Below are 23,064 nucleotides of genomic sequence, written 5' to 3'. Positions count from 1 at the left end.
GTGCACAGCCACTGAAACTGTGTATCCAGGACCCTCTGGCCCCAAGAGCAGCCTCACTCCAGCAGAAGACCTGCAGCCTGTGAAGCAGCAAAGCAAGCTCAAGCAATGTGTGAGCAGCAGTGGCAAGGAGATTCTCTCCAAGTCCAGTGGGTCCTGATAGTCGTTTCCTGAGCCCAAGTTAAGAGCTCCAATGAAGCAATGATAGAAACACAACAAGAGCAGGTTGACTTTTTACCCATTTCTATTTATTTCGTTTTCACTATGTGGGAAAAAGGACCAACCAATGCAAGATTTGCAAGAACAAACTTCTAGGGTCATCCCTTCAAAAGGATTTTTGGCAGGCAGGCAACTGAATCACCGTCATTGGTATGGTCGCTACAAAGCTGATTCTCCCATCCACAGTGCTTCAGCTTCCACTTAAATGTCCCATAAGTTTGATTTTTAGCATCATAAATGCTCACATATGGTTCTGGCAATGTGTTTTTGGATCCCTGAACATGATGGGAACTTCCCAGTTGGCCAGGTGAAAAGATGATGTACAGGGCAGGAACTCTTGTGTTTCACGACATAATCATATCTAATTTCGTAATAGTATAACATCTAGCTTTTATGATGTGCTTTTTTCTTACGGTTTTTAAATAGCTAGCAAAGAAAGCTGAAGATCAATACTGCACCTCTACAGTACAGAGGTGAAGACATTTGCCTGAAATCATGAGGCCAGCCAGTAACAGATCTAGTGGTGACGCTCAGCACTCCTGAGTCTCAGTCCCACCTTTCTTCTCATCTTTTGGTCAATCATACACTGAAGTCAGAAGTCACAGTCCACACTGCCCCATCGCTCCTGATATGGTACAGGCACAAATGCAGGCTTTCTCTGAAGAAGCTGTAGCCTAAACAGAAGATTTAGGTGCAGAACCTGAGTAGAAAGATATTAACACTGGTATTTTACAGAGAGTAAGCAGAAGCACGTACAGAAAATAATTCTCCTGGGATACAGTCTGTTGCAGAGCAGGGATCCTGTCACCAGTCTTCTTAGGTGTATTGAATGAGGCAGAGTACAAATGTAAACTCAGAGTCAGCCTCTGCCCCCAGGGAGATAATAGTTTTATCTAGAAGTAGTACATTTCCGCAAACACTAGTTCCAGACGCATGGCAACTGACAAAGAAACCTTTCTGATCCTGCGATACTGAAAACATTAATTCCCCACAAGGAAATTTTGATCAAAGTTGTTCAAACGGACTCCTTGGATTGAGGGATGGAAAAGGTCCACACTTTCATTGCCTGTGAGAAATACCATGGGCTTCTTTTTCCAGATACGCCACTGCCCAGTGTGGGTTCATACCTTTCTCTGCCTCAGTTTGCTCTTTCTCTGCCTCAGTTTTGTCATTTGCAAAATAGGGAGAATGGCGGTCCCCTTCGCAAAGCACGCTGAGATCTGCTGAGGGAAAGTACTACATAGCAGCAAATTTTTCTTTTTATTTATTTGGCTGTTGATAGTTTGTTGATAGGTTAGTATTGATAGTATATTGATAGTTTAGATAGGTAGTATTTACTAGGCTATTGATGGTTCCTACACATAATTCAGAGGGTTAGTATGTCCTTATGCTCATTAAATGAAACTTCCGTCAGGCCCCGTTCCAAAACCCTGTGTGAGTTTTCTTGCTCTCATGTTAGTGGAAGTGGTGTCTCCGTGCCCTTTTCCACCTTTTGGCCTGTCTTAAGACCGCCTGGCTGGAACAGAGATAAGGTGGGTGAGTGGGAAGCGGGTCCTGAACATTGGAGGAGGAGGAGATGTGTGCAAATTCCAGGAATCTACCTCAAACCCCCGCCTCTTCCCGCTACTTCCCGGTGCCCGCCCCCCGCTCCAGCCTGCTCCATTAAACCGCTGCTCTGGTGTGCCGAGGACCATAAAGGCACTGTCCAGGGCGCAGGGTTGAACATTTTCGGCTGCTGCCTGCACTTGCCCAGAGCAGCCGGCAGCGCGTGGTAGGGTGGATGCAATGGTGCTCAAGCTGGGCAGCTGGGTGCCTCTGGGGCCTCTCTTCTCCCTGCTCTTTTCTACTAGCATGGCGGTAAGTGGAGCTAGAGAGTTTTAGAAAACATGTCAGTGCTGAAAATGCTGTCAGAGAAAATTCACTGAAAATGATCTTCTTTCTTCTCTTCAGTACATCGCTACTAGAGAAAACTGCTGCATATTAGATGAGCGATTTGTAAGTATCTGAATACTTTTCTTCTGTGTTAAGAGGCTAACTAAAGCTTTGTTGCACTGGTTATGAACTAGCGGCACACATTTGTACCTTTATTTGAGCCTCATTGTTATTTTCTACACTTATTAAATGCTCTGTGCTTAAACCAGTTATTAATAGCGGTACACATTTGTTAAAAATGTACAGGAGGTTGCACTGTTGATAAAAGCACTTATCCAGAAGGCACTAAAAGTAATAGCATGCACTATTTTCTTGTTATGTGTGTGTATGTATATGTGCGTGACACTAAATTGTCCCTATAAATTCAAATACTGCAGACAAAATGGCAAATGCCTACCTTTTTTTTGTCCACAATTATTTGTATAAAAAGTGACAGCAAGTTTTCCTGCCCAAATATTCTGCTGCTATTTTTTGCTCCTGAAACATTATCAATTATTATTCTTTCCTCTTTAGGGTAGCTATTGCCCAACTACCTGTGGCATTGCAGATTTCTTTAATAAATACCATCTCACTATGGATAATGAACTGCAGGAAATTGAGGGAATTTTGCAGCAAATCACTAACTCCACAGCATCAACAGAGCAATTGATCCAACACATCCGAACCATCAGTCCTCCTGAGAAGCAGACACTACCAAGTGAGAATACACAAATAATGACTCCATTGAAAAAATATCATTTATGCAGTTTGCTTGTTTTTTCATTTGCTCAATTAGTTACATTAATTTTACATCTTTGCCTGTTTTACAGATTCAATTGATGGATTTACTCAAAAGTCCAGGAAAATAATTGAAGAAATTATCAGATATGAAAACACTATTTTGTCTCATGAAAATACTATACAGTAGGTATCTTCCACCTTTGGTATCCCAGTCCAGACCATTTTCTTTCTCTTCTTTTATCAACTGCATTAAGGCTTTCTCAGAAAGGTTTTCTGTGCTTATCTGGACCGTTACGCTCACATTTTTAATAGCTGTCTAGTAAGTCATAATGAGGATCTCATGTAGCATTCTTTGCTCATCTACCTAACCCATTAATTGGGCAAGAGGTGCGAGATGAGAATGTTGTGAAGGCTGGCAAATTTTTTATTTATGTTTCATTTGCTATGTGAACTATTCCTACTAATTTTGCCAAGCAGTTTGGCGATTTATTAAAATGAGTTCGTGCTGTATTGAAGAGTGTATTGAATATCCATATAATCACTGACTCTGGCTAATTTTACTGCATATATCCATGAAAATCGGCTCTTAGTTCCGCTGATATAAATCATAAGCAACTATAAACTCAGTGACCTTCTTTTGTAAATAGACGTTGTAAGATAGGATTGAAAAGATCATTAACTTTTCCAAATGTTAATGGTATGTTTTTTTGACCTGACTGTAGCAAAATCTCCCTTCCGTATAATATTATATCAATGATGACTTAGGCCCTCTAGCTATTGCATCAGTTTAGTTGTACAACCTATGTTTTACAAATGTATCCATAATTAAAAAGAATAATTTATCATATACTTCAGGAGAAGAAAGAAAAACTCTCTATACAGTTGTATTCATGTATTAATTACTGGTTTGAGCTTTGCTGATTGGAGAGATAAAGTCAAGTCAAGTTTGGTGTAAGGTCAAGTGCACGCTTTCCTGTTTTGGCCAGTTGGGTACGGAGTATTGAATACAGGACAGGAGCAAGTCACAGCGAAGATAAAGGAAATGAGGGACCATGCTTCTCATGGTAATCTAACAACAGAAAAGGTTGCAGCCTTTGGAATGCAATTTTGGTTAAAAACATTATGCCTACGTGAAAATTGAATTCTGTTTGCTTATTGCCATAGTTCTGCTGACTGTTTACAAGGGGCAAGCGGGTAACAAGCTCTAATCTCACTACTTGGGAGGGCGTAAGGAGAAAAGAGCCTACCGATACTCAAACAGCCTGCCGAGACGCGAACTGGAACAGTGGTCCTTGCAAGCTCAGTAGTGCTTGATACTCACTCACAGCCAGTCAAAGCCACGAGAAAAAAGGGGCCAGTGAATGGCAGAGCATAGGTTGAACCTTCTGCACCAAACAGTAGCTGGCAGCAGAAAATTCATTTTCTCCCAGAGCACTAGCTGAGAGGAGCTCTGAGGGCTGTAACGCCTACTCTACTGCTTGTAGGAGAATTTGATGGTACTTCTCTGCCTGGGGGTAAATGCAAAGGCTGCTTCCTTTCTTCAGGGCTTCCTCAACTTTAAATATCAGTGCTAAGAAAGACAGCCCTTTTGGAATGGCATACTAGATAAGTAAGGCATGTGTGTGTTGGAAAATGTTTATTACTGTCAGTAAGAAACAGCCGACAACAAGCTGACGACAAGCCATTTTTATGTCTCTGCAGACAGTTGACAGATACGCATATAATTAACAACAATAAGATCACACTGCTAAAACAGAAGATTGCTCAGCTTGAATCACGCTGTCAGGAGCCATGCAAAGATACTGCTGAAATACAGGAGACAACTGGAAGAGGTGCACAAAATACTTCTCGTATGGTGGAGGGATAATTCAATTACAAGTATTGCCAGTTGGCATCATAGTGCTGAGTTATTTGTAGTCCCACGGGCAACAGATTTCTGTAAAGATATATCAGATTGCAAGCTATGCCACTAGCACTTGGATCAGCATAAGTACTAGGTAGATGCTCTGCAAAAAGGACATTCAGTTGGAGTAAAAGTCTTACTTACTCCTTTGGCCTTGTTTGCCAAAATATGACCACCCCCAAAATGCATGCTGTACACCAGGGAGAGGAGGAGAGTTTCTGTAGAGATAGGAAAACCAGAAGATACCTCATTATCACATTTCTGCAGTCACTTGAAGAAAATGTAATTACTTCATTAGCTCCAAACAGCATTCTACAGCCATTTTTGTTGCTGTAGAAATTAATGCAATGGTTGCATTTTACATTTAAGCTGCTTAAACTGTATGTGATACTAAAGTCCTGCTCATCTTACACAAGTCCTGTGAACTTCAGTAGGAATTTTTAGGGTAATGAGGTTAAAGGATGTAGACTAAATAGCTAACTTTGTGACAATGATATTTAGATGAATTGCACTTCTTGCACTAAGAAAGTTACAAAATCAAATAAATGTGAAGATAGAACAGTAGCTAGATTGATAACAATCCTTTGAATATCTTTACTGCAGATTGTCAAGATATTGCAAATAAAGGTGCCAGAAAAAGCGGTCTTTACTTCATCAAACCTCAAAAAGCCAAGCAGATGTTCCTGGTCTATTGTGAGATTGACTCCTATGGCAATGGGTGGACAGTATTACAGAGGGTATGTCAGCTGTTTAGTAACAGGAGCAAGCTTATTGCCTCAGCACTGGGTTAATTTACTTACACATGATACATGATATTTATGTTGAGACTTTTTTTTTCTCTCCCAGAGACTGGATGGGAGTGAGGACTTCAGGAAAAGCTGGGATCAGTACAAGGAAGGATTTGGACATCTGTCTCCAGACGACAGCACAGAGTTCTGGCTGGGCAATGAAAAGATTCATTTAATAACTACACAGTCTACTCTGCCATACACCTTACGAATAGAACTGGAGGACTGGAGTGGCAAAAAAGGGTATCGGCTAATGAAGCTTCTGAAAGTGACAGCTTAAAACGCACTGCTGTGCCAGTTCGTACAGATCTCTGAAAAAATGGTGGTGCCCTTAGATCTGCTTATACATGCATAGGAAACTTCCTTGGTTTCTGAATCCACGGCTGTGACTGTAGTCGCTGTGTGTGACCTGTTGCCAGACGTGTGTGTATCTGAAGAACATGCGCTGGCAGCCCTAGTTTATCTGGCAGAATGAATCCGTTTCTTCCCTTCAAAGTTTCTTCACGTCTTATATACGATGGTTAGGTTGTTTCTGTTTTCCAGGAAAACAGGGCATACTAGATGCCTGTATGCAGGGCATGCTATCTTTGCTATTTCTGGAGACACCTGTTCCTTTCTCCAGCTATGAATTTCCTCATGAGCTAAGTGAGCCTAAACAGTATGAGCCTGGGCTATATATAGGCATATATAACGTAGATCTCTGGTACATCACTGAAGAGTAATAATCAGAAAACACATCTAATGCTTGGAGCACAAAAACTGATTAGATATGCTTCATTACAGTGAGGTGTGCATTCTTACAAAGAACAGCCCCTTTCAAAATTGCATGCTAGGATGGCAGAAATGCCTTTCCCGCAATACATTGCCTATATATTTTTCAGTGGTGAATGTGGGAGTGCCATGTGCTCACGTTCACCATTTTTCTTTGTTAACAGCACTGCTGACTATGCTGTATTCAAAGTGGGAAGTGAAGAAGACAAATACCGATTGACCTACGCCTACTTTATTGGTGGCGAAGCTGGGGATGCTTTTGATGGCTTCGATTTTGGAGCTGTAAGTGACAAAGCATCTACCTACCATAACGGCATGCAGTTCAGTACCTATGATAACGACAACGACAAGTTTGAAGGCAACTGCGCTGCGGAAGATGGATCTGGATGGTGGATGAATAGGTGTCATGCTGGCCACCTCAATGGCAAATACTATATAGGTAAAATATGTTCTGAATACCTATTTTTATGTAGAAAAAAGAACCCAGCAGTTCTACACCACATTCCAATGACAAAGAAAAATGTATCAGTTTCATTGTGTATCTGTAGCCGTCTGGTTTCCCTAAAGCAGGCATAGCTCATTCTTAGCAATAGCGGTTAATACTAACACCAGTAGTAGAAACTTCTGGCTGCCCTCCAGCCTGAAGTGGGAGTGTCAGTCCTGAGAGGAGCAAACTGGTAGGATAGGGGCAGGGAGCAGGGCCTGTTGGTGTGCCCAGGGATACCATGGAGGTGTCAAGTACCAGAAAGATGCACTGACTCATTAATTATTTCAGTAACGAATTGAATATTTTGCTGCAACTAATATTTTTAGATGGCGTGTACACATCTGAAGATGCTGGTCCAGCTGGATATGACAATGGCATTATCTGGGTAACGTGGCGTAGCCAGTGGTACTCCATGAAGAAAACTGCAATGAAAATCATCCCATTCAACAGACTGTCAGTAGATGGACAGCAGCACAACTTAGGCAGCACCAAACAGGTTCGACCACAGGGCCGAGGAGATATGTAAAATGACAGCCTAACAGTTATCATTTCAAATTATAGAGCGTATACAGCGGAAGTGTTAAGCGCACTCTATCTTAGAAAAGACAGCTTTGTTTACCATTTCGTCACAGAAATATTTGTGGTTTTGTTTTAGTATACCTACCACATTACTATTTGTTTTAACTGACAAATAAAAGAATAGTCTCGTGATCAGAAATAATTCTTTGCCTTCATGTATTTTAAATGCTACATTTTTAATTTCCAACTAACATAAATATGTATGAACGCTATCAGCATGTCATCATAGGCTTCTATATTACATCTTTCTTTCAGAAGAAAATAATTATAATGCTCTTTTTTTTTCTGTTGTAGGTTGGAGACGCATAAGTAGACAATTTAACAAAGACTTATCTGAACAGGGAAAACAAATCTTATATCTGTGGAAGACTGAACTTACCTAACCTTCTTCAGCTCAGTTTTGACCATAAAACACTTTTGACTGTAAAATGTCCAAGCCTTTTCCCTGTGAAAGCCATTACTTACCTCTGGACATGGTTATTTTTTCTGTACCAAATCTCAATAAATTTTTGATTATTACAAAAAATCTGAACTTGCTTTTTGTGTTCTAGTGTTGACCAAGCAAAACAGAATAAATATTATCATGGTTGGAAGGTTACTCTGATTAAATCTGTTTGATTCACTTATTCCTGAATTGCACAACAGCAGTCTCTGCTGTTTGTTTAGAGGTGTGCGTTGGAGCTATTTCTCCATAAAATGCTGCCCATTTCCAAAAGTTTTCATTCTGCTTGCTGATGGAATTGTTGATTTGTGGCACAGATCAAAGTACCAGCAAGTTGGGAGGGGCCTGGTTTACTGCTGAAGGCCACTTAACTGAGCTTACTCTCAAATAATGCATACATTTGCAATTAGTATGTGTTAGGAATGTCACATGTCCGAGAACAGATATTTTACTCTAGAGCGTAAAAATTAACAAGTTTATCAAATATTAATCAGAATAAAAGTCCCAAGTTTGGTTTGCTACCTAGTGCATAGTACTATACTATTTCACTGTGGTACAACTATACTATACAACTGTTATTCCTGAATGCCACTTTTTTTATTGATCATAGATATTTAAAAATGAATAGCATCCGACATTTGTAGTGTTAAACCAAAAAATGCTGCAGTTTTCACTAGAAATTCATTATGTTTTCCTTGCATTCTCTTTTTCTAAACATGGTAACAATTCATTCAGGACAATGAAATAATACCATGTGATTCACGTAAGCAAACTCACAGCACAGATCAAGAATACCAAAGATATTGCAAATTATCTTTGTCTGAAATGTACTCACTTGGAATATTTGGTGAATGTTTCTGCATTAGCAAATCAGATTAGGTCTGTAGATAAATTGCTAGACAAAAAATATACGCAGAGCTAGGATAGAAAAACTGTTATACTTTTCAATGCAACAAGTTTATACACTCTGGAAGTGTGATATATACATTAAAACAAATATGAAGTATTTCCCAGTCTTCATTGTTAGCTACTATTGAAAGGCCAGAAGTTTGCCTGGTATTTCTGAAAAGCACATTCAAATGGCTTATTTTAAAGACAGGGTGATGTTACACTAATAAGACACATCTTAAAGGTAACTTTGGCACTCTACCAGTTCTGGCGTCCAAGGTGTATAAGAAGGCTGTGGCTGAGCCTTTTTCCTTGAATCTATCTCAGAGTCTCCTCAGCAAGAGAAGCTGCTGTCCCTGTATCGTTTTTACTAAGGTGGTTTTGACTTGGTTGAATTTTTACCCTTAAGCTGAAGTGTAAGAGAAAGGTAGATTCCTCAGGAATTTGTCAGAAGACAATACAAGCCGTTGCTAGCAAAGGGCCAGCATTGGGTTAATGAATGTTTGTCTTGAGGGACAAGAAGGATGCTGTTGACCCAGTATGTTTGCATGGCTCTGTTGCATCCATGCACCCAGCCAGGCTGCGTAGCTCAGCACCAGTCCAGATACCCAGGTCCTCACCAAGCGGAGCACCATATTCCTGAATGTTTTATGTAGTGAGGCCTCTCCTATGGTTCCTTGTCACTGAAGAGATATGGGTAGAGAAACGTGTGGGAAGGATGGGAAACTTGGAGCTGGCAAGCCTGGCGTCTGATCCCTGTTCTGCAAATAGCCGGCTGAGTGGCATTGGCCGAGTCACTTCTCCTTTCCGTTTTCAGTTTATCCTACCTCTGACACGACTTTAAGGTTGAGGTTTGTATGTTTGTGGCAATGGAATTAAAAAGTACTCCTTTCATCTCTATCACTTTGACTTATATGTCCAAACTCCTCTAGGTCTAAACAGTGTCTCTTCCAGTTTAGCTTTTGGTTGCAATTTATTTGATGAGAATCTGCCTTAACCACACGCATTTCCTTGATGTGAGCTGGCATTTTATGGGCTGTTCACAAGAATTAAGTTTGGCTTAGTCTCCCAGTTGATGTGTTTACTGGTGTCTTAAGGTCTCACAAATAATTTTGAGTGTCTTTGGAGAGACCCATTTGCTCCAGCAGGCTGGAAAGTCAGAGCTGTTGAACCCGACAAGCCTGATCTTTTACAGACTTCTATGCCAGGGTTCATAACAGAATCTGGAGGACCACAGTCTGCAGTTATATTCCCTGGGTCCTAGTGAAGACTGGCAAGAGTCAAGGTTTTGGAGATCCTTTCATTGCTACAGCCCCTGCAGCTATCAGAAAGGAGTCTGAGAAGATCTGTTTCTTCTGAACTCAGATAACTTTTGCCCCAGTGCGGCTTTTTGCAAGTAAATACATTGCATTTTGAATTAATGGCAATAATTTGTGTTCTGAGAGGTCCTATTTCTCTTTTCTAAATCTTTCTAAATCTGTCTTTATTATACATCACTCTCAGAGCATAGACTACAGCGAAAGTCCTTTGTACTTAGAACAAGCCTGTCCCCCTCTGAGTTTATAAAAGTTCATTATAGGATTTGGTAGCTACAATGAGCTTGTCTTTCTGTCACATGCTCAGCATACTCAGCAGATCACTCCGAAAGAAAGTGAATGAGGAAGTGATACATGCAGAAAGAAGCAAATAAGGTGGACAGAGTAGAGGACTTGCTAGGTAAGGATACTAGGACTGATAACGGCAAGGGAAGGGACTTACTTGCTAGTACTGACTGGTCAGCCAGTGCGAACAGGCAAGAAGATAGACTGGAGGAAAATGATAGTGCAAAGCAGAAAAACACTGACACTGACTTAGGTGCTGATGTGAAGCTGAAGCCTCCAGGGATGTTGGATGGGAAGATGTGGGACTAGATGCTGACACTGGCTGGTAACAAAACCAAAAGAGATAAGCGGGCTGAGGAGCACATGAAGAGAAACCGGAGCTGAGAGCTGGGCCTGCAGGAGGACTGAGACTAAGACAAGGAATCCAGAGGAGGGGCAGGAACCAGCAGCTGAGAGGAGGATAAGCCACCTCTAGGAAACTGGTAATGGGGATGATAGAAGAGGAGACAGGGACAGCAGAGCTGGCTGCCATCGAGGACACATAAAACAATCAAATCCCAGCCTCTCAGCTCTTGCTGTGGTAACCTGCCAAGAGCAAGGCAGCTTGACTAGTAAACTGCAGGCCGGTCCTTTAATCATGAATTAAAGTTAAACCCAAAGTTTATCCAGCTCTTAACCTTTAGCCTTTTAAACAAACATACAGAGAAGCGACTGGATAATTGCAACATGAAAGCAAAGGTACAGGCTGAAGGTCAGGCCCAGATCCAGTGCTCATCAGGAGAGACTGAGGAGCTCCTCCTCTGCCCCAGCTTCACTTGGCAATCCCCTTCAAATGAAGCAGGAGAGCTTTCTTACCTTACCTAATGTTTATGATTGGTTATCAGTTTTTTCCAGTCCTTCTAGCTTCTTGTGGCTGAGTTTTACTTGGATCTGAGTCCAAGTGAGTTTTCTATGTTTGAAGGTCACCAGAGAATTTATCCTTCCAGCCGGGTCAAAGGAAGCCCGGCTCATTTTACTACAGCGTCCAGTCTTGCACTGCCAGCCTGTGTCTGTAAAACCAGCTAGCAAATTGTCTCATCCTCTGCTAGTGTCATTGATGTGCTCAAACTGCAAGCACCCGGCCATCTACAGAGTGGTATTGATTTTCAGTTTCTTCCATATCCTTGACTTTTTTAAAGCCTAGTAAATTATAGACAAAAATAATGTTCAGAGAGTGTTAAAGATCACACAATCAAGCTCTTAGGAAGTGAGGAAAAGCTGGAACTAAGGCCAACATATGCCACCTGAATTACGCTCATTTATCCATCATGATTCCATCCTAAAGATGTAATCACCTAGTCTTTTTTTCCCATTGCATACTTACCTAACCAGGTTTGGGAAAGGAAAGTGCTTGCAAGGTGAGCCAAGGATGCTTTTGACTGGAATACGAGTAGCGAATAAGAGCAGGTAGGGCACAATTGTCTCTTACTCTCAGCTGAAGGTTACCCTGCAGAATTAGATGCTATTCCTGCCCTTGCCACCATGTTCCTGTGGGACCATAGGCAGAGCTGGCCGCTGGATATTCCTTAGAGACCCTAGAGCTAAGCACAGAGCTACAGTTGTTGTCTTTGGGATCTGCAAACGTAGCTTGCTCTGAAGTCTCAGAACATCAAAATGGATCCCCCAAATTAACATGTACTTTTGAACTTAGCCTTTCTCTTTCTTTTATAAAGCACTGAGATAGCTAAGTGATGAGCACTGCACGGAAACCCTTCAGGTTTTAAACAGTCTGCAGAGCATCATAGAATGAAAAGAAAATACAGCTTTGGGCATCTGCTCCTTCATGGAGCACCAGCCATGCTAAATGCGATCAGAAGGAGGAGGGAGGGATTCTGCAGGAAAAACATCACACATGCTTATGCGGCAGGGGGGAGTACTCTAACGCATTCACAACGAGGGCACCTGAAGGTTGCATGTGCAATTCCATATCCATTCGTTACAAAGGAGGGCCTGAAGTTGAGATCTCCAAGTGGAGTTTTGTGTCTGTTGCAGAAGCTGAGTAAGAGCTCGCTGGCTTGAGTGGGAGACTTTCCGTGGACTCCCGTAGATTTGGGGTGAAGCCCGTATTACTCTGTTCTGTAAAATAATTAATGCTAATCCTGTAATATTTTCTCTCATTGCCATTATTCCTTCCTTTAAGCATGTTATTGTTCTCTAAGCTTTTTAAAATTCATTCATAGTACTGTTACAACAGAGTGAACACAACTGCGTAGGTCTTGGAGCGGGGAGGCAGCACTGATCCTGCCAGTGCTGAAGTCAGCAGTGGGGCATTTTGACATGTAAGTGCATGATGTGCTTTCAGTTTAGGAGCTGCCTTATGTACATTTAGCAAACAACACAGCCATGGCTAGCTGCTGGTCTTCAAGCTGAGCAAAGGTAATCTGGGGTCTGTCTGGAAATTTGTTGCCAAAGTTAGCTGGGCTGTTTTGTTGCTGAAATCAGAAGAGGCTGGTTGCATCACAGCATTACCAGCACTGCATGGTATTTAACAGAAAACTTTACAGAGCATGCTGTAGGGAATGGAGATGAATGAAACATCTTGTGTCAGAATGTGTGGCAGATAAGATTAAGCATAAAATAAAATAGAAATCTCTAGCCAGGCGAAACCAGATCCTGATGGTGTAGGTGTAAATCAGTGATGTAAATCAATGTAGCCGCATTTTATTGAGCTCTTCTGCCTTCTGCTACCTGGGGATATGACTCTCTATTTCTGAGACCAGCGTAAGTGCTGTTAAGTTTAAAAGGCTTTTCCTAGGTGGGCCAGCATGAAATGCAAGGCCAAAAATGGGAGGAAACAAACGGTTCAGTCCAACTTCAGAGACCTTTATGGGGAGAGGGATCAAGCCTCAAGGCAGGAAATTAGAGGAGAAGCAGAAGCAGAGGAAAGGAGGATAAAAGAAAATGCAAGAGGCTGTGGGAATAGATCCAAAGCTACAATCAATTATATTGGACTGATCATGTCATGCAGTGCTAGAGTTAAGTTTAAAAACATCACTCTAGATCAGTCTATGATATAATGTTGCAGCCCTGGGATGATGGAGAGTTTTGTGAATTTGATGCTGTTTCAGAAAGCCAAGTGAGGGGTTTGTTCTTTCAAAGGATTAGTCCCTCATTTGCCCAAGCAAAGATTTGCTTGGTCATTTCTGCTCATAATGGCGGCAACTCCTGAGATGGGCAGCAACTTCAAGTGTTTGACAGTCAAGTGCAATATTCCCCGGTAACCGCAGGGTTTGTTAGAGAGCTCATAGCAGCTCCAGCAGTACGTTATCAAGTGCCACCTGCAAAATATGTGATCCCTTTAAGAAGATTTAAATATTCTTTACATTTTTTCTGGGACATTTTGATGTACCGCTATACTATATTCTTCATAAATATGCGTTCAGTTCAAACTGTTAATTTTAAACAAATCTCACTTTCTGAAAGCTTATGTTGTTCATGTAAGAGACAGCATAACGCTAAACGTGTCGTACGTTAAATAGCAGTAGTGTTCAGCTCTAGAACTGGATACGCGTTCTAACAACTGGACTGAGCTCTGCAGTCCTCAGGAATAAATTCCTGTTGATGAGCACACGGTCACAGATAGCCTAAAATAACATTTCATAGACTATTACTTGCTTTGGTAAGCCCAGGGGACTTCACATGAATGGTACACAGTCACACAGAAAGGACAGTGACTTCCTGTTTAAAATATCAACTTTTTGATTATATTGGTTAAATACCAGGCACACAGAGTGTCTGTCTTTGAGCGGTTAAGTACTGCTGGATCCTATTTTGTCCTGCATACACCTTAGTTGAACGTCCAGTTACCAGAAAGTAAGCTTTAGACAGATTCTTTCCTGGAATACTTGGTGTTGCCCACATGTCGGTGTTGTACAAACTGATTGGGAGCAAATAACATCAGTAACTTGTGCAAGAGACCTTAGGTAATCACCTGGGGGCACCTGGCATGTTTTGTCTGCAAACAGGAGAGGGAATAATGATTAATCTCAACTCTGCGTTAAGGTTTAAATTGCACCAAAAGACGGGTGAAAAGCATCCTCTCAGGCAGAGTTGTGCTCGCTCTTCTCCTGAAGATGGTATCAATGAGGATCCTCTGTGTGTTGCTGTGCCTCCACATAGCCTGGGTATGAGTTTGCTTACTTGATTCTTTTCCTATCTTGCTCATTTGAAGCATGTAACGTTCACTGATTAGATAGATGCATTTTGGCTGCTATCTAGCTTGTAAAATTCAATGCACACACATATAGCTACAAATGACACACAATGGCTTTGTTAGATAGCGCACATGAAAAAACCCAGTAATGTCTGTGGTAGCAACACCAGGTTAAATTAAAGCTAAGCAAGAACGGATCTTTAAATAAGGAAAGTGATAGTCTTGATTTTCATCTATGCTAATTTAACTTTGTTGTTCTCTCCTTTAGGTCTCAGCCCATAATCTTACGTTAGATTTTCTCTCTGACTCTTTTTGGAAGAACATAAGTGTTTTAACAAATCACAGAAATTACAGGGAGCAGATCTGACGAAACAAAAGCAGTTGTACCGGAGCTGGTAATGCAGAGAAGGCACAGACCATATGAAAGTAAAGCTTTTAGTTGTTACTTTTAAGAGCCACTTGGGCCAGAGCCTCAGCCTGAGGCAAACGAGCAGGAATCGGCTGGTTGTGCCAGTGGCGTTCCTGATGGCTGAAGGTCTGGTTGTAAGGCTAGAATTAGGAAAACTTTCTCCGTCTCAGAATTAATCACGAATCCTTTCAAGCATTAATTCTGCTGCTCGAAAAGACTACAATGTGTGCAGAGGAGTCCAGTCAGACCTAATTACATCTCAAGGCCTAAAATGGTCTCCCTCACCATTTATGGAGAAGGAGTATTTTCCAGCCCTTTACTGCACGATAGCACAGTGAGGAACCTTTACGGTGTTTCGGTTTAGGGTTAGTTTGTATATATGCACTTCTGCCTCTCGGCTTGCAGCAAAAGCTCACTATATTTATATCTCTTCTTTTCCATTAGCACAGTAGAATCCGTGAATCATTCTCATTATTATTTTTATTGCTGACTTTATTACATTTCTTCCTCTTTAAGCCAAGCAATACATTGCCCCAAGCTTATAGTTAGCTTCTGTGATTAAAATCAGAAACGCTAATGGGACGACGGTATTCGTATGTTTTTTAAGCCCAGTTCTGTGCAGACTGAAGGCGACGGAAGGAAAATAGAAATTGAGGAGCGTAATGGCACATGTTAATGAACGTACGGCCGGTAAAGTATTTGCTTTAACTTAAGCTAAAGCAAATGAAGTTAATATTACATTTACACAGCATACAAGATTGCCGTGCGATGACGCGGCCATAAAACATCCTGAGCGCCAGCAGCTCCCTAGAGAGCGGCACTAATTCGAAGGGGAGGAAAACCCTATCCCGGCAAAGCAGACGAAAGTGTGTCTTCCGAGAAGGGCTGGCAACAAAGCTGGCGCGCTGCCCGCGCTGGCGCGCTCGGCCCGGCGGCCGCCTCCGCCGCTAACCTCCGCCTTGCTTCCCTCCCGCCCCGGCAGGCGCAGGCCGGCGAGAGCACCTTCGAGGGCCAGGGCGGCGGCGTGCGCGGCCCCCGCATCACCGAGCAGATGGCGGCGGCGGCCTGCAGGACCGACAAGGCCTGGCCCATCTGCGCCGACGACGACTGGGTGAGGGCCGCGCCGGGGTGGCCCGGGGCCTCTCGGGGCGTCGCGGGGTGAGCGGGCCGGGCTGGGGGGCACTCGGTGGCCGTGTCGGCCCGGGGGACGGCTGGCACCTCTGGGGTCAGCTTTCCTGGGAGAGCCGGCGTACCGCAGCGGGGCAGGGAGGTGGCGAGGTACTGGCGTAGCCTCCTCGCCCCTCGGGAGGGAAGCCGCCAGGAGGTCCTGAAATGCGGGAGGGACATAGGGAGGCGGCGGCGGCCGGTAGGCGCAGGGCAGGACGGGGGGGACATGGCGGGGAGAGGCTGAACGGCAGCGCAGGAAGGGCGGAGGGGCTCGCCAAGAGGCGGCGGCGCTGCAGACGGAGGAGGAAAGCTGGCAGGGTGCAGGCTCAGACGCCTTGAAAGAGCAGGAAGAGACAGGAGGTTATCCTTAGGGGAGGGGAAAAGGAATAAAAAAGAAGAATTTCTTCTCCGAATTTCGGTACTGCCACTTTTGGAGTCGGCAAGGAAAAGGTGCCACCGAGAAACGCGTACGGCAAAGAGCAGAAACAGTCAGAAATAACGCATGTTTCAGCTGTTACTTTTGAGGATGTCTGAGGGCAAAATGTTCAGTAAAACATTCGTATTAGTTGACTGAATGTTTTTGTGTACAAACGGTTAATTTATCGTCTTCTTGCCTTTTATATCACAGTCCATCTCTGTGCTACAGGTATACAGCAAAATCTTGCCAAAGAGCTTGAATCTGTGAGAACATTTTGCTTTTCCGAGGAAAATTTTGCTTAAATAAGTTGGCCTCTAACATACTTGCTCAAACCGACCAACAGATTGATCCATACAGCAGCCCTTTGGGATTTTTTTTTCTTTTTTTTTAATTTCACTGGTGAGGAACTGAGGAAAGGGAAAATCGAAGGCCTGTTTGTCCCCGTTTCCCCCCCCTTCCCCCCCCCATTATGACAAGCTTTTGCCTCTGCCCTTCACTAACTCCATCACACTGCTCTTACCAGAGCGGTAGGAGGCACAGAGGCAGCCCCCAGGTGAATTGCTCTGAATCACAGAAGTCCTTGGACATGCAGGAGACAAAATCTAAAGAGAAGCAGCAGAATATTCAGGAGTTGAATTTTTCCGATGGCCAAACATTTGTAAGCGTAACGGTGAAAAAGGCGCACTCACTAAGATTTTTAACACGGTTATTTACCTCCGCCAATTTTAGGGTGCAAAATGTCCATCGGGTTGCAGAATGCAAGGACTGATTGATGATACTGACCAGGATTATACTCACAGAATAGACAAAATTAAGAAGCTGCTTGCAGATAACCAAAACAACTACAAAACATCTAATCGGGTAATTGTGGAAACCATAAACATACTAAAACCAAACCTGGACAGTGCCCAGCGTAAGTATCTCACACCCAGTTTTATTAACTGTTGCTAAAATTCTACGTTTTTGTGCGTAAGCATTATTTAGTGAAAATACACACTGCGGTGGACTTTATCATCAAAAGCTAGAATAAACAGTCATATGAGACTTAACTAGTAAAAAATAGTGTATTTTTTACCTGTTCAGTGTTATGAGAGATATATTCTTATTTATATGTTTTAGTTATATATTTTACAATACACTACTATTTTAGGAGAGAAAATCACACATGCATAGCTGACAGTGAAGTGTTTCTGTTTCAGAGCTTGATGAGACTTATGGTCACGTGTCAGCAGAACTGAGAAGGAGAATTGTGACATTAAAGCAGAGAGTTGTCACTCAAGTAAACAGAATTAAAGCTCTGCAAAGCAGCATCCAGGATCAGGTGATAGAGATGAAGCGCTTGGAGGTAGGCACCTACTATGTAATTTCCATTATTTCCAAAGTCTAACTACAGGAACAGGGTCTATCCATTATACCATACACAGTGAGCAGTCCTCTATATGGAAAAAAAAAAAAGATAGAAATCTCACCAGATCTGGCCAGTTGAAGCAAATTCCCAAATGGGTTGCTTTTTCTGTGGGACTTGTTTTTCTTTTCCTGCTCTGTGGGAACTAGCGTGAGCTCAGGAGGACTCCTGGTCCTGTTTGCTGCTTTTGTTTTCAGACAGGCAGCAAGGGCTGCTGATGTAACCAGCTCTGTATGGGGCATTTCTCCTCCTGTAAGGAGCTGCAGAGCAACTAGGACTGAAGGGACATGCCCTGTCCTTCCCTGGTGCTGCCACCACTGCCCACAGTCTGTAGTGGCTTTAACAGCCCAGGTTTCCAGGTTGCGGCTGAGCACACCCAGCTCTGTGGCACTTCCACCAAACCCAGAAGAACTCCCCTATTCCCTGAGAATTAAAGGGGGCAGAAATTGGGAACATGCCACAGCTTATTGGTCCATTGCACTTACCTGCTTTGTGCTATTGCGCATTTCACATTTATGGTGGAAATGAACCGGGGGAAGACTTCAAAACTGAGTTTTGGAGAAGCTCAGCTGTAGATGGCGTGTACCAGGGCAGCTACCAACTTTTCTAAGTCCCCTTAAGGGATACATTTCCTTGAGAAAGTCGGGAAAGCTCCCTAATCAAGTTATTTCTCTCTGTTTATGTAGGTGGACATTGATATTAAGATACGAGCTTGCAAAGGATCCTGTGCTAAAAGTTTTGATTACCACGTGGACAAAGAAAGCTATGACAACATCCAGAAGCAGCTCACTCAGGCCAACTCCATCGACTTGCACCCAGAGATTCAAACAGCTACCTTGAGCACACTGAAAATGAGGCCAATTAAGGACTTAACTGTTCCTGAGCATTTTAAGCATAAGCCTCTACCAGAAATGCAAGCTCTGAACATTGTTGATAACATCAGGCAGATGGAAGTGGTGTTAGAAAGATCAGAAACAGACACAAGCACCTCCCGAGGTGATAGCTCACATCACGTAGCAGGATCGAGGGGAGATGGACCTCCACGCACTAGCATAGTAGTTCCTCCTGTGCACGGGATAGACAGCCCTAATCTGGGACACAGAACCTCCACTGTCCATAGATGCACCAAAACTGTCACCAAGAAAATTGTTAGTGGCCCTGACGGTCCTAGAGAAGAAGTAGTTGAAAAAATGGTTTCCTCTGACGGCTCAGACTGCTCCCATTTACAAGGAGCAGGAGCTCTTGGAGGGGAAGGGAGCAGGTACCACATCAGTGGGACAGATAGCTTCCACAGCATGGAAAGGTTATTCCCCGAGCTAGAGTCGTATTTTACCCCTGGATCTGCAGCCACTTCTACTAGACTTTCTGGTCGACCTGGCAGCACTTCAACTAGCAGCCGCGGAACTGGCACAGCCAGTAGTCACTTAGATAGCAGAGTAACTAGTCATTCAGGGACTTTTGGGGGAAAAGATAGATTTACAGACCTAGGAGAGGAGGAAGAAGATGATTTTGGAAGACTACACCTTCAGCCATCTGGATTCCCATCTGGCAGCGCGAGTCACTCCAAGACAGTAGTGACCAGCGCCTCTTCTAGTTTCAACAAGGGAGGATCCACTTTTGAAACCAAATCACTAAAGACCCATGAAATAACTAAGGAGCTAGGTGAGATGCAGCATGATCAGAGTGCAGAGGATACCCCAGACTTGCAGGCACGCAGCTTCAGAACAAGAGGAATGAATCACAGGACAGTCTACACTGGGAAAGGTACACATATACGTCAGGGAGGTGGATTTTGAGGTAGCGGAGCAAAACTCCATCCATAATCAAACTGACACATTGGTTTTAGATACTGCCATACGTCAGTGTGATGAAAAAAATGCAAGAATGGTGTCTGTTTGTTGCCACCTTGAAAATAAAAAGGAAAATATATCATTAATACTCGGGTATTATCTAGACAATGTCATCTGCAATTAAGAAGTATGTAAAATATATCTGAATCCTTTTTAATGTTGCCTGTCACTAAGTCTAGTGTAGTCCAAGACATGTTTAAAAAATTTTCCTCAGAACTATTGCTACTTGGATTCCTGTGAACCTTTTATTAAATTTTACTGATAACTCCTGTCAAACTAGATCAACTTTTTTTTTTAGACTGTGATGATATCCGCCAGAAACACACTTTTGGTGCCAAAAGTGGCATTTTCAAAATCAAGCCGGTGGGATCCAATAAGGTTTTGTCAGTTTATTGCGACCAAGAGACCACTTTGGGAGGATGGCTATTGATCCAACAGAGAATGGATGGATCAGTGAATTTTAACCGGACCTGGCAAGACTACAAGAGAGGTTTCGGCAGCGTGGATGGCAAAGGGCGAGGAGAGTACTGGCTGGGCAATGAAAACTTACACTTGCTAACTCAGAACGACACTGTCCTTCGAGTAGAATTGGAGGACTGGGATGGAAATGCTGTGTATGCAGAGTATATTATACAGGTAGGGTCTGAGTTGGAAGGATATGCCCTTGCTGTGTCTTCCTACGAGGGGAATGCCGGCGACGCGCTGATCACCGGCTGGCTGGAGGAGGGCACCGAATACACGTCCCATGCCCAGATGCAGTTCAGCACTTTCGACAGGGACCATGACCGCTGGGAGGAGAGCTGCGCGGAGGTGTACGGGGGAGGCTGGTGGTACAACAGCTGCCAGGCAGCCAACCTCAATGGCGTTTATTACCTGGGAGGCCACTATGACCCTAGGTACAACGTTCCTTATGAGATCGAAAATGGAGTGGTCTGGATACCGTTTAGAGCCTCTGATTATTCCCTCAAAGTTGTTAGGATGAAAATTAGGCCCATAGAAACCCTGTAGAAAGACAAGCTTTTAATATATTTGTTAAGACTACAAGATTAGAAGCTCTTTATATATATATATGTATATGTGCATGAAGTATCTTTACCCTATGAAATTGAAGGCGACTGGACACACCTGTGACTTAACCAATAAACACTGTTTAATTATTAGCAAAATAGTTTTTTCATCTTATTCTTAACTGCCAACGCTTTTCATGGAATCGCTGATTTTAAAAACCTTTGTATGTATGTAAACTTAGTCTGCAGCCTTTATGCAGATGCGTTTACTAGACTTTGGCAAACACATCTCTGATAGACACAGCGTTTCCTGCTAGCATATTTTACACATTTCACATACCAAACACTTCAAGGGTCACAGCCGCACCAAATGAATATCCCTAAATCTTGCCTAGAAAAGCAAATGTTCCAAAAGCGGGAGCGAACTTTATGAAAAATAATATATCGTAAAAATATCACTATTTTCTAAAATGCAGCTTGAGTGTATATTGATTGGGAAGGAGATTCTTGGATATTTTCCTTTTGGCAATCAATAGTAGGTGTCCTTCCTAAATCAATAGTGACATCAATCGACTGAAGAAGTAAATAAATTAGAGTGACAAATTACAGTGCTCTTTGCAACATGTCAGCTGGAGCAAGTCTCTTCACAGCCTCGATTCCTACTTAATAACATTTGCCAAACTTAATAATTTACTTCAGCTGAGGAGAAAAAAAACTAAAAGCTAGTGATACTCTATAATTTTTGATCTCTCAATTTTTTTCACAATATTTTAAAATTTAAATGACAATTCTGCACCTTCTCCCTGAACATGACAATCCTTTTTTTTTTCTCTCTAGCATATTCAACATTAAAGATTATGCACATAAAAGATTATGCAGCTGGATGATTTTTTATTGCTTTACTAGATAGAGTAGGATATATAAACTGCACTGCTCACATTTCTGCAGCTACACCATATATGCAGCACTATGTGGAATAAAAGGTGTTCAAAATAGATCTTCATCCAGTCCATTGTTCTATGTGAACACAAGAGAGAAATGAGGATAGAGAGCTGGCCATACAAAACAACCTGCAGGGGAAGATCCCTATTTTAATAAAGTAGGCAGGTATACACTTGAAACATGTCCAGGTTTAGATCTTTTCAATACAACGGTACTATTTTTACTCCATCTTTTTTATGTTACACTTTCAGTGTTGAGATTCATATTTGTACATTTCAGATAACCAGCCTTTTTGTGAGGAATGAATAAGGTATTCCTATTGCAGCATTTTCTTGGCGTCTACATTTAATCATTTATCAGAATTTCCCCCGTACATTAACAGTTCATTTTATAAAATGATTAGCCCAGTCAATTTATATCCTTTCACAATAAAACAGCTTCAGTACTGCTGTTCAAAAACTGGGCTTCTGCGTAGTGAAAACAATGTGAAAAATGCTAGCAGGTCACACCTTGACTTGAGATCAAAATATTCAGAATTTAAATTGTTTTATGTTGTTTAAGAGCATTAAAGAAGTAACACATTTAGAAGTACATTCACCACTAACTTCTGTTGCCGCTAACCTGAAGCATGAAAGTCTTCTCAAGTTCAGCAGTCATGCTTTTGAGCATGACTCTCTTTTTCATTTGCACAGAAGCACAAGAGTGGCTGGAGTTAGTTCTCAGTCCAAACTGCAGAGCGTTTGGGTTCTCTTTCACTGTTTTCCACACTTTTGCCACACACCTAGAATGGAATATACTTTGATAAACAAAGTATGCATTTTAGGACTGACTTTTAAGTGGCAACTGGCCTACTAAGCTTTGGTTTTACAAGTATGGAAGCAGACCTTTCATTCAGTTGATGAATTCTGGGTAGTTCACCATACAGCTTCAAAATAAGACAGTTCATGATAACTCACCAAAATATAGCTCCTGAAAAAGGCTTATTTGGGAGCAGAATATGTTTGACTAAAACAAAACAAAATAAAACAAAACAAAAGAACCCAGACTCAGCTTCCTAGGTTTCCCAGATTCACCTGCCTAGATTGGTACAGACCTGTCCAAGCCTATACAAGACATTAGCATTTATTTTGCAGTGACCGCTAAAAGGTTATGCCTGTAACCAGCACAAGCAAAATTGGGAGCATCTATATGGCAATGGTATGTTATTCTTGCTTTCAGTATGTTTCTTATCACATGCCAGGCAAGGATTCACATGCAAATAAGGTTTTTAAATCAACATCCTGATAATGGTGTGTGATAGGGATTTTTAAACAAAAAGCAGCCTGTCACATGGGAAAAATTGTTATA

At 42.3% G+C, this 23,064-nt stretch overlaps 2 protein-coding genes across 2 annotated transcripts; both read left to right on the top strand.

Moving 5' to 3' along the window:
- The first annotated feature begins 1,734 nt into the window (after positions 1-1,734).
- Positions 1,735-7,994, top strand: FGG (fibrinogen gamma chain). Its single transcript, XM_009677123.2, has 10 exons — positions 1,735-2,073; positions 2,167-2,211; positions 2,662-2,845; positions 2,958-3,051; positions 4,570-4,700; positions 5,375-5,508; positions 5,618-5,802; positions 6,495-6,769; positions 7,144-7,313; positions 7,691-7,994. Exons 1-10 carry the CDS (start codon positions 2,002-2,004, stop codon positions 7,703-7,705), a joined length of 1,305 nt encoding a protein of 434 aa, XP_009675418.1. The 5' UTR covers positions 1,735-2,001; the 3' UTR covers positions 7,706-7,994.
- Positions 7,995-14,363: 6,369 nt separating this feature from the next.
- Positions 14,364-20,934, top strand: FGA (fibrinogen alpha chain). The gene is made up of 6 exons (XM_068942357.1): positions 14,364-14,490; positions 15,911-16,039; positions 17,243-17,426; positions 17,713-17,858; positions 18,605-19,682; positions 20,067-20,934. The coding sequence occupies exons 1-6, from the start codon at positions 14,440-14,442 to the stop codon at positions 20,774-20,776; spliced, it is 2,298 nt and encodes a 765-aa protein (XP_068798458.1). The 5' UTR covers positions 14,364-14,439; the 3' UTR covers positions 20,777-20,934.
- The last annotated feature ends 2,130 nt before the right edge of the window (positions 20,935-23,064 follow it).

Source organism: Struthio camelus, chromosome 4, assembly GCF_040807025.1.
Source record: "Struthio camelus isolate bStrCam1 chromosome 4, bStrCam1.hap1, whole genome shotgun sequence".
Lineage (NCBI taxonomy): Eukaryota > Metazoa > Chordata > Aves > Struthioniformes > Struthionidae > Struthio > Struthio camelus.
The sequence above is the reverse complement of the archived record's forward strand: the minus strand, read 5'-3'. Positions and strand labels throughout refer to the sequence as shown.

Coding starts and splice junctions, on each gene's coding strand:
- FGG (XM_009677123.2), top strand. CDS start 2,002: ATGGTGCTCAAGCTGGGCAGCTGGGTGCCTCTGGGGCCTCTCTTCTCC. Junction 2,074..2,166: donor TCTTTTCTACTAGCATGGCG/GTAAGTGGAGCT, acceptor TCTTCTCTTCAG/TACATCGCTACTAGAGAAAA. Junction 3,052..4,569: donor TCTCATGAAAATACTATACA/GTAGGTATCTTC, acceptor ATGTCTCTGCAG/ACAGTTGACAGATACGCATA.
- FGA (XM_068942357.1), top strand. CDS start 14,440: ATGGTATCAATGAGGATCCTCTGTGTGTTGCTGTGCCTCCACATAGCC. Junction 14,491..15,910: donor TGTGCCTCCACATAGCCTGG/GTATGAGTTTGC, acceptor CCGCCCCGGCAG/GCGCAGGCCGGCGAGAGCAC. Junction 16,040..17,242: donor TCTGCGCCGACGACGACTGG/GTGAGGGCCGCG, acceptor CGCCAATTTTAG/GGTGCAAAATGTCCATCGGG.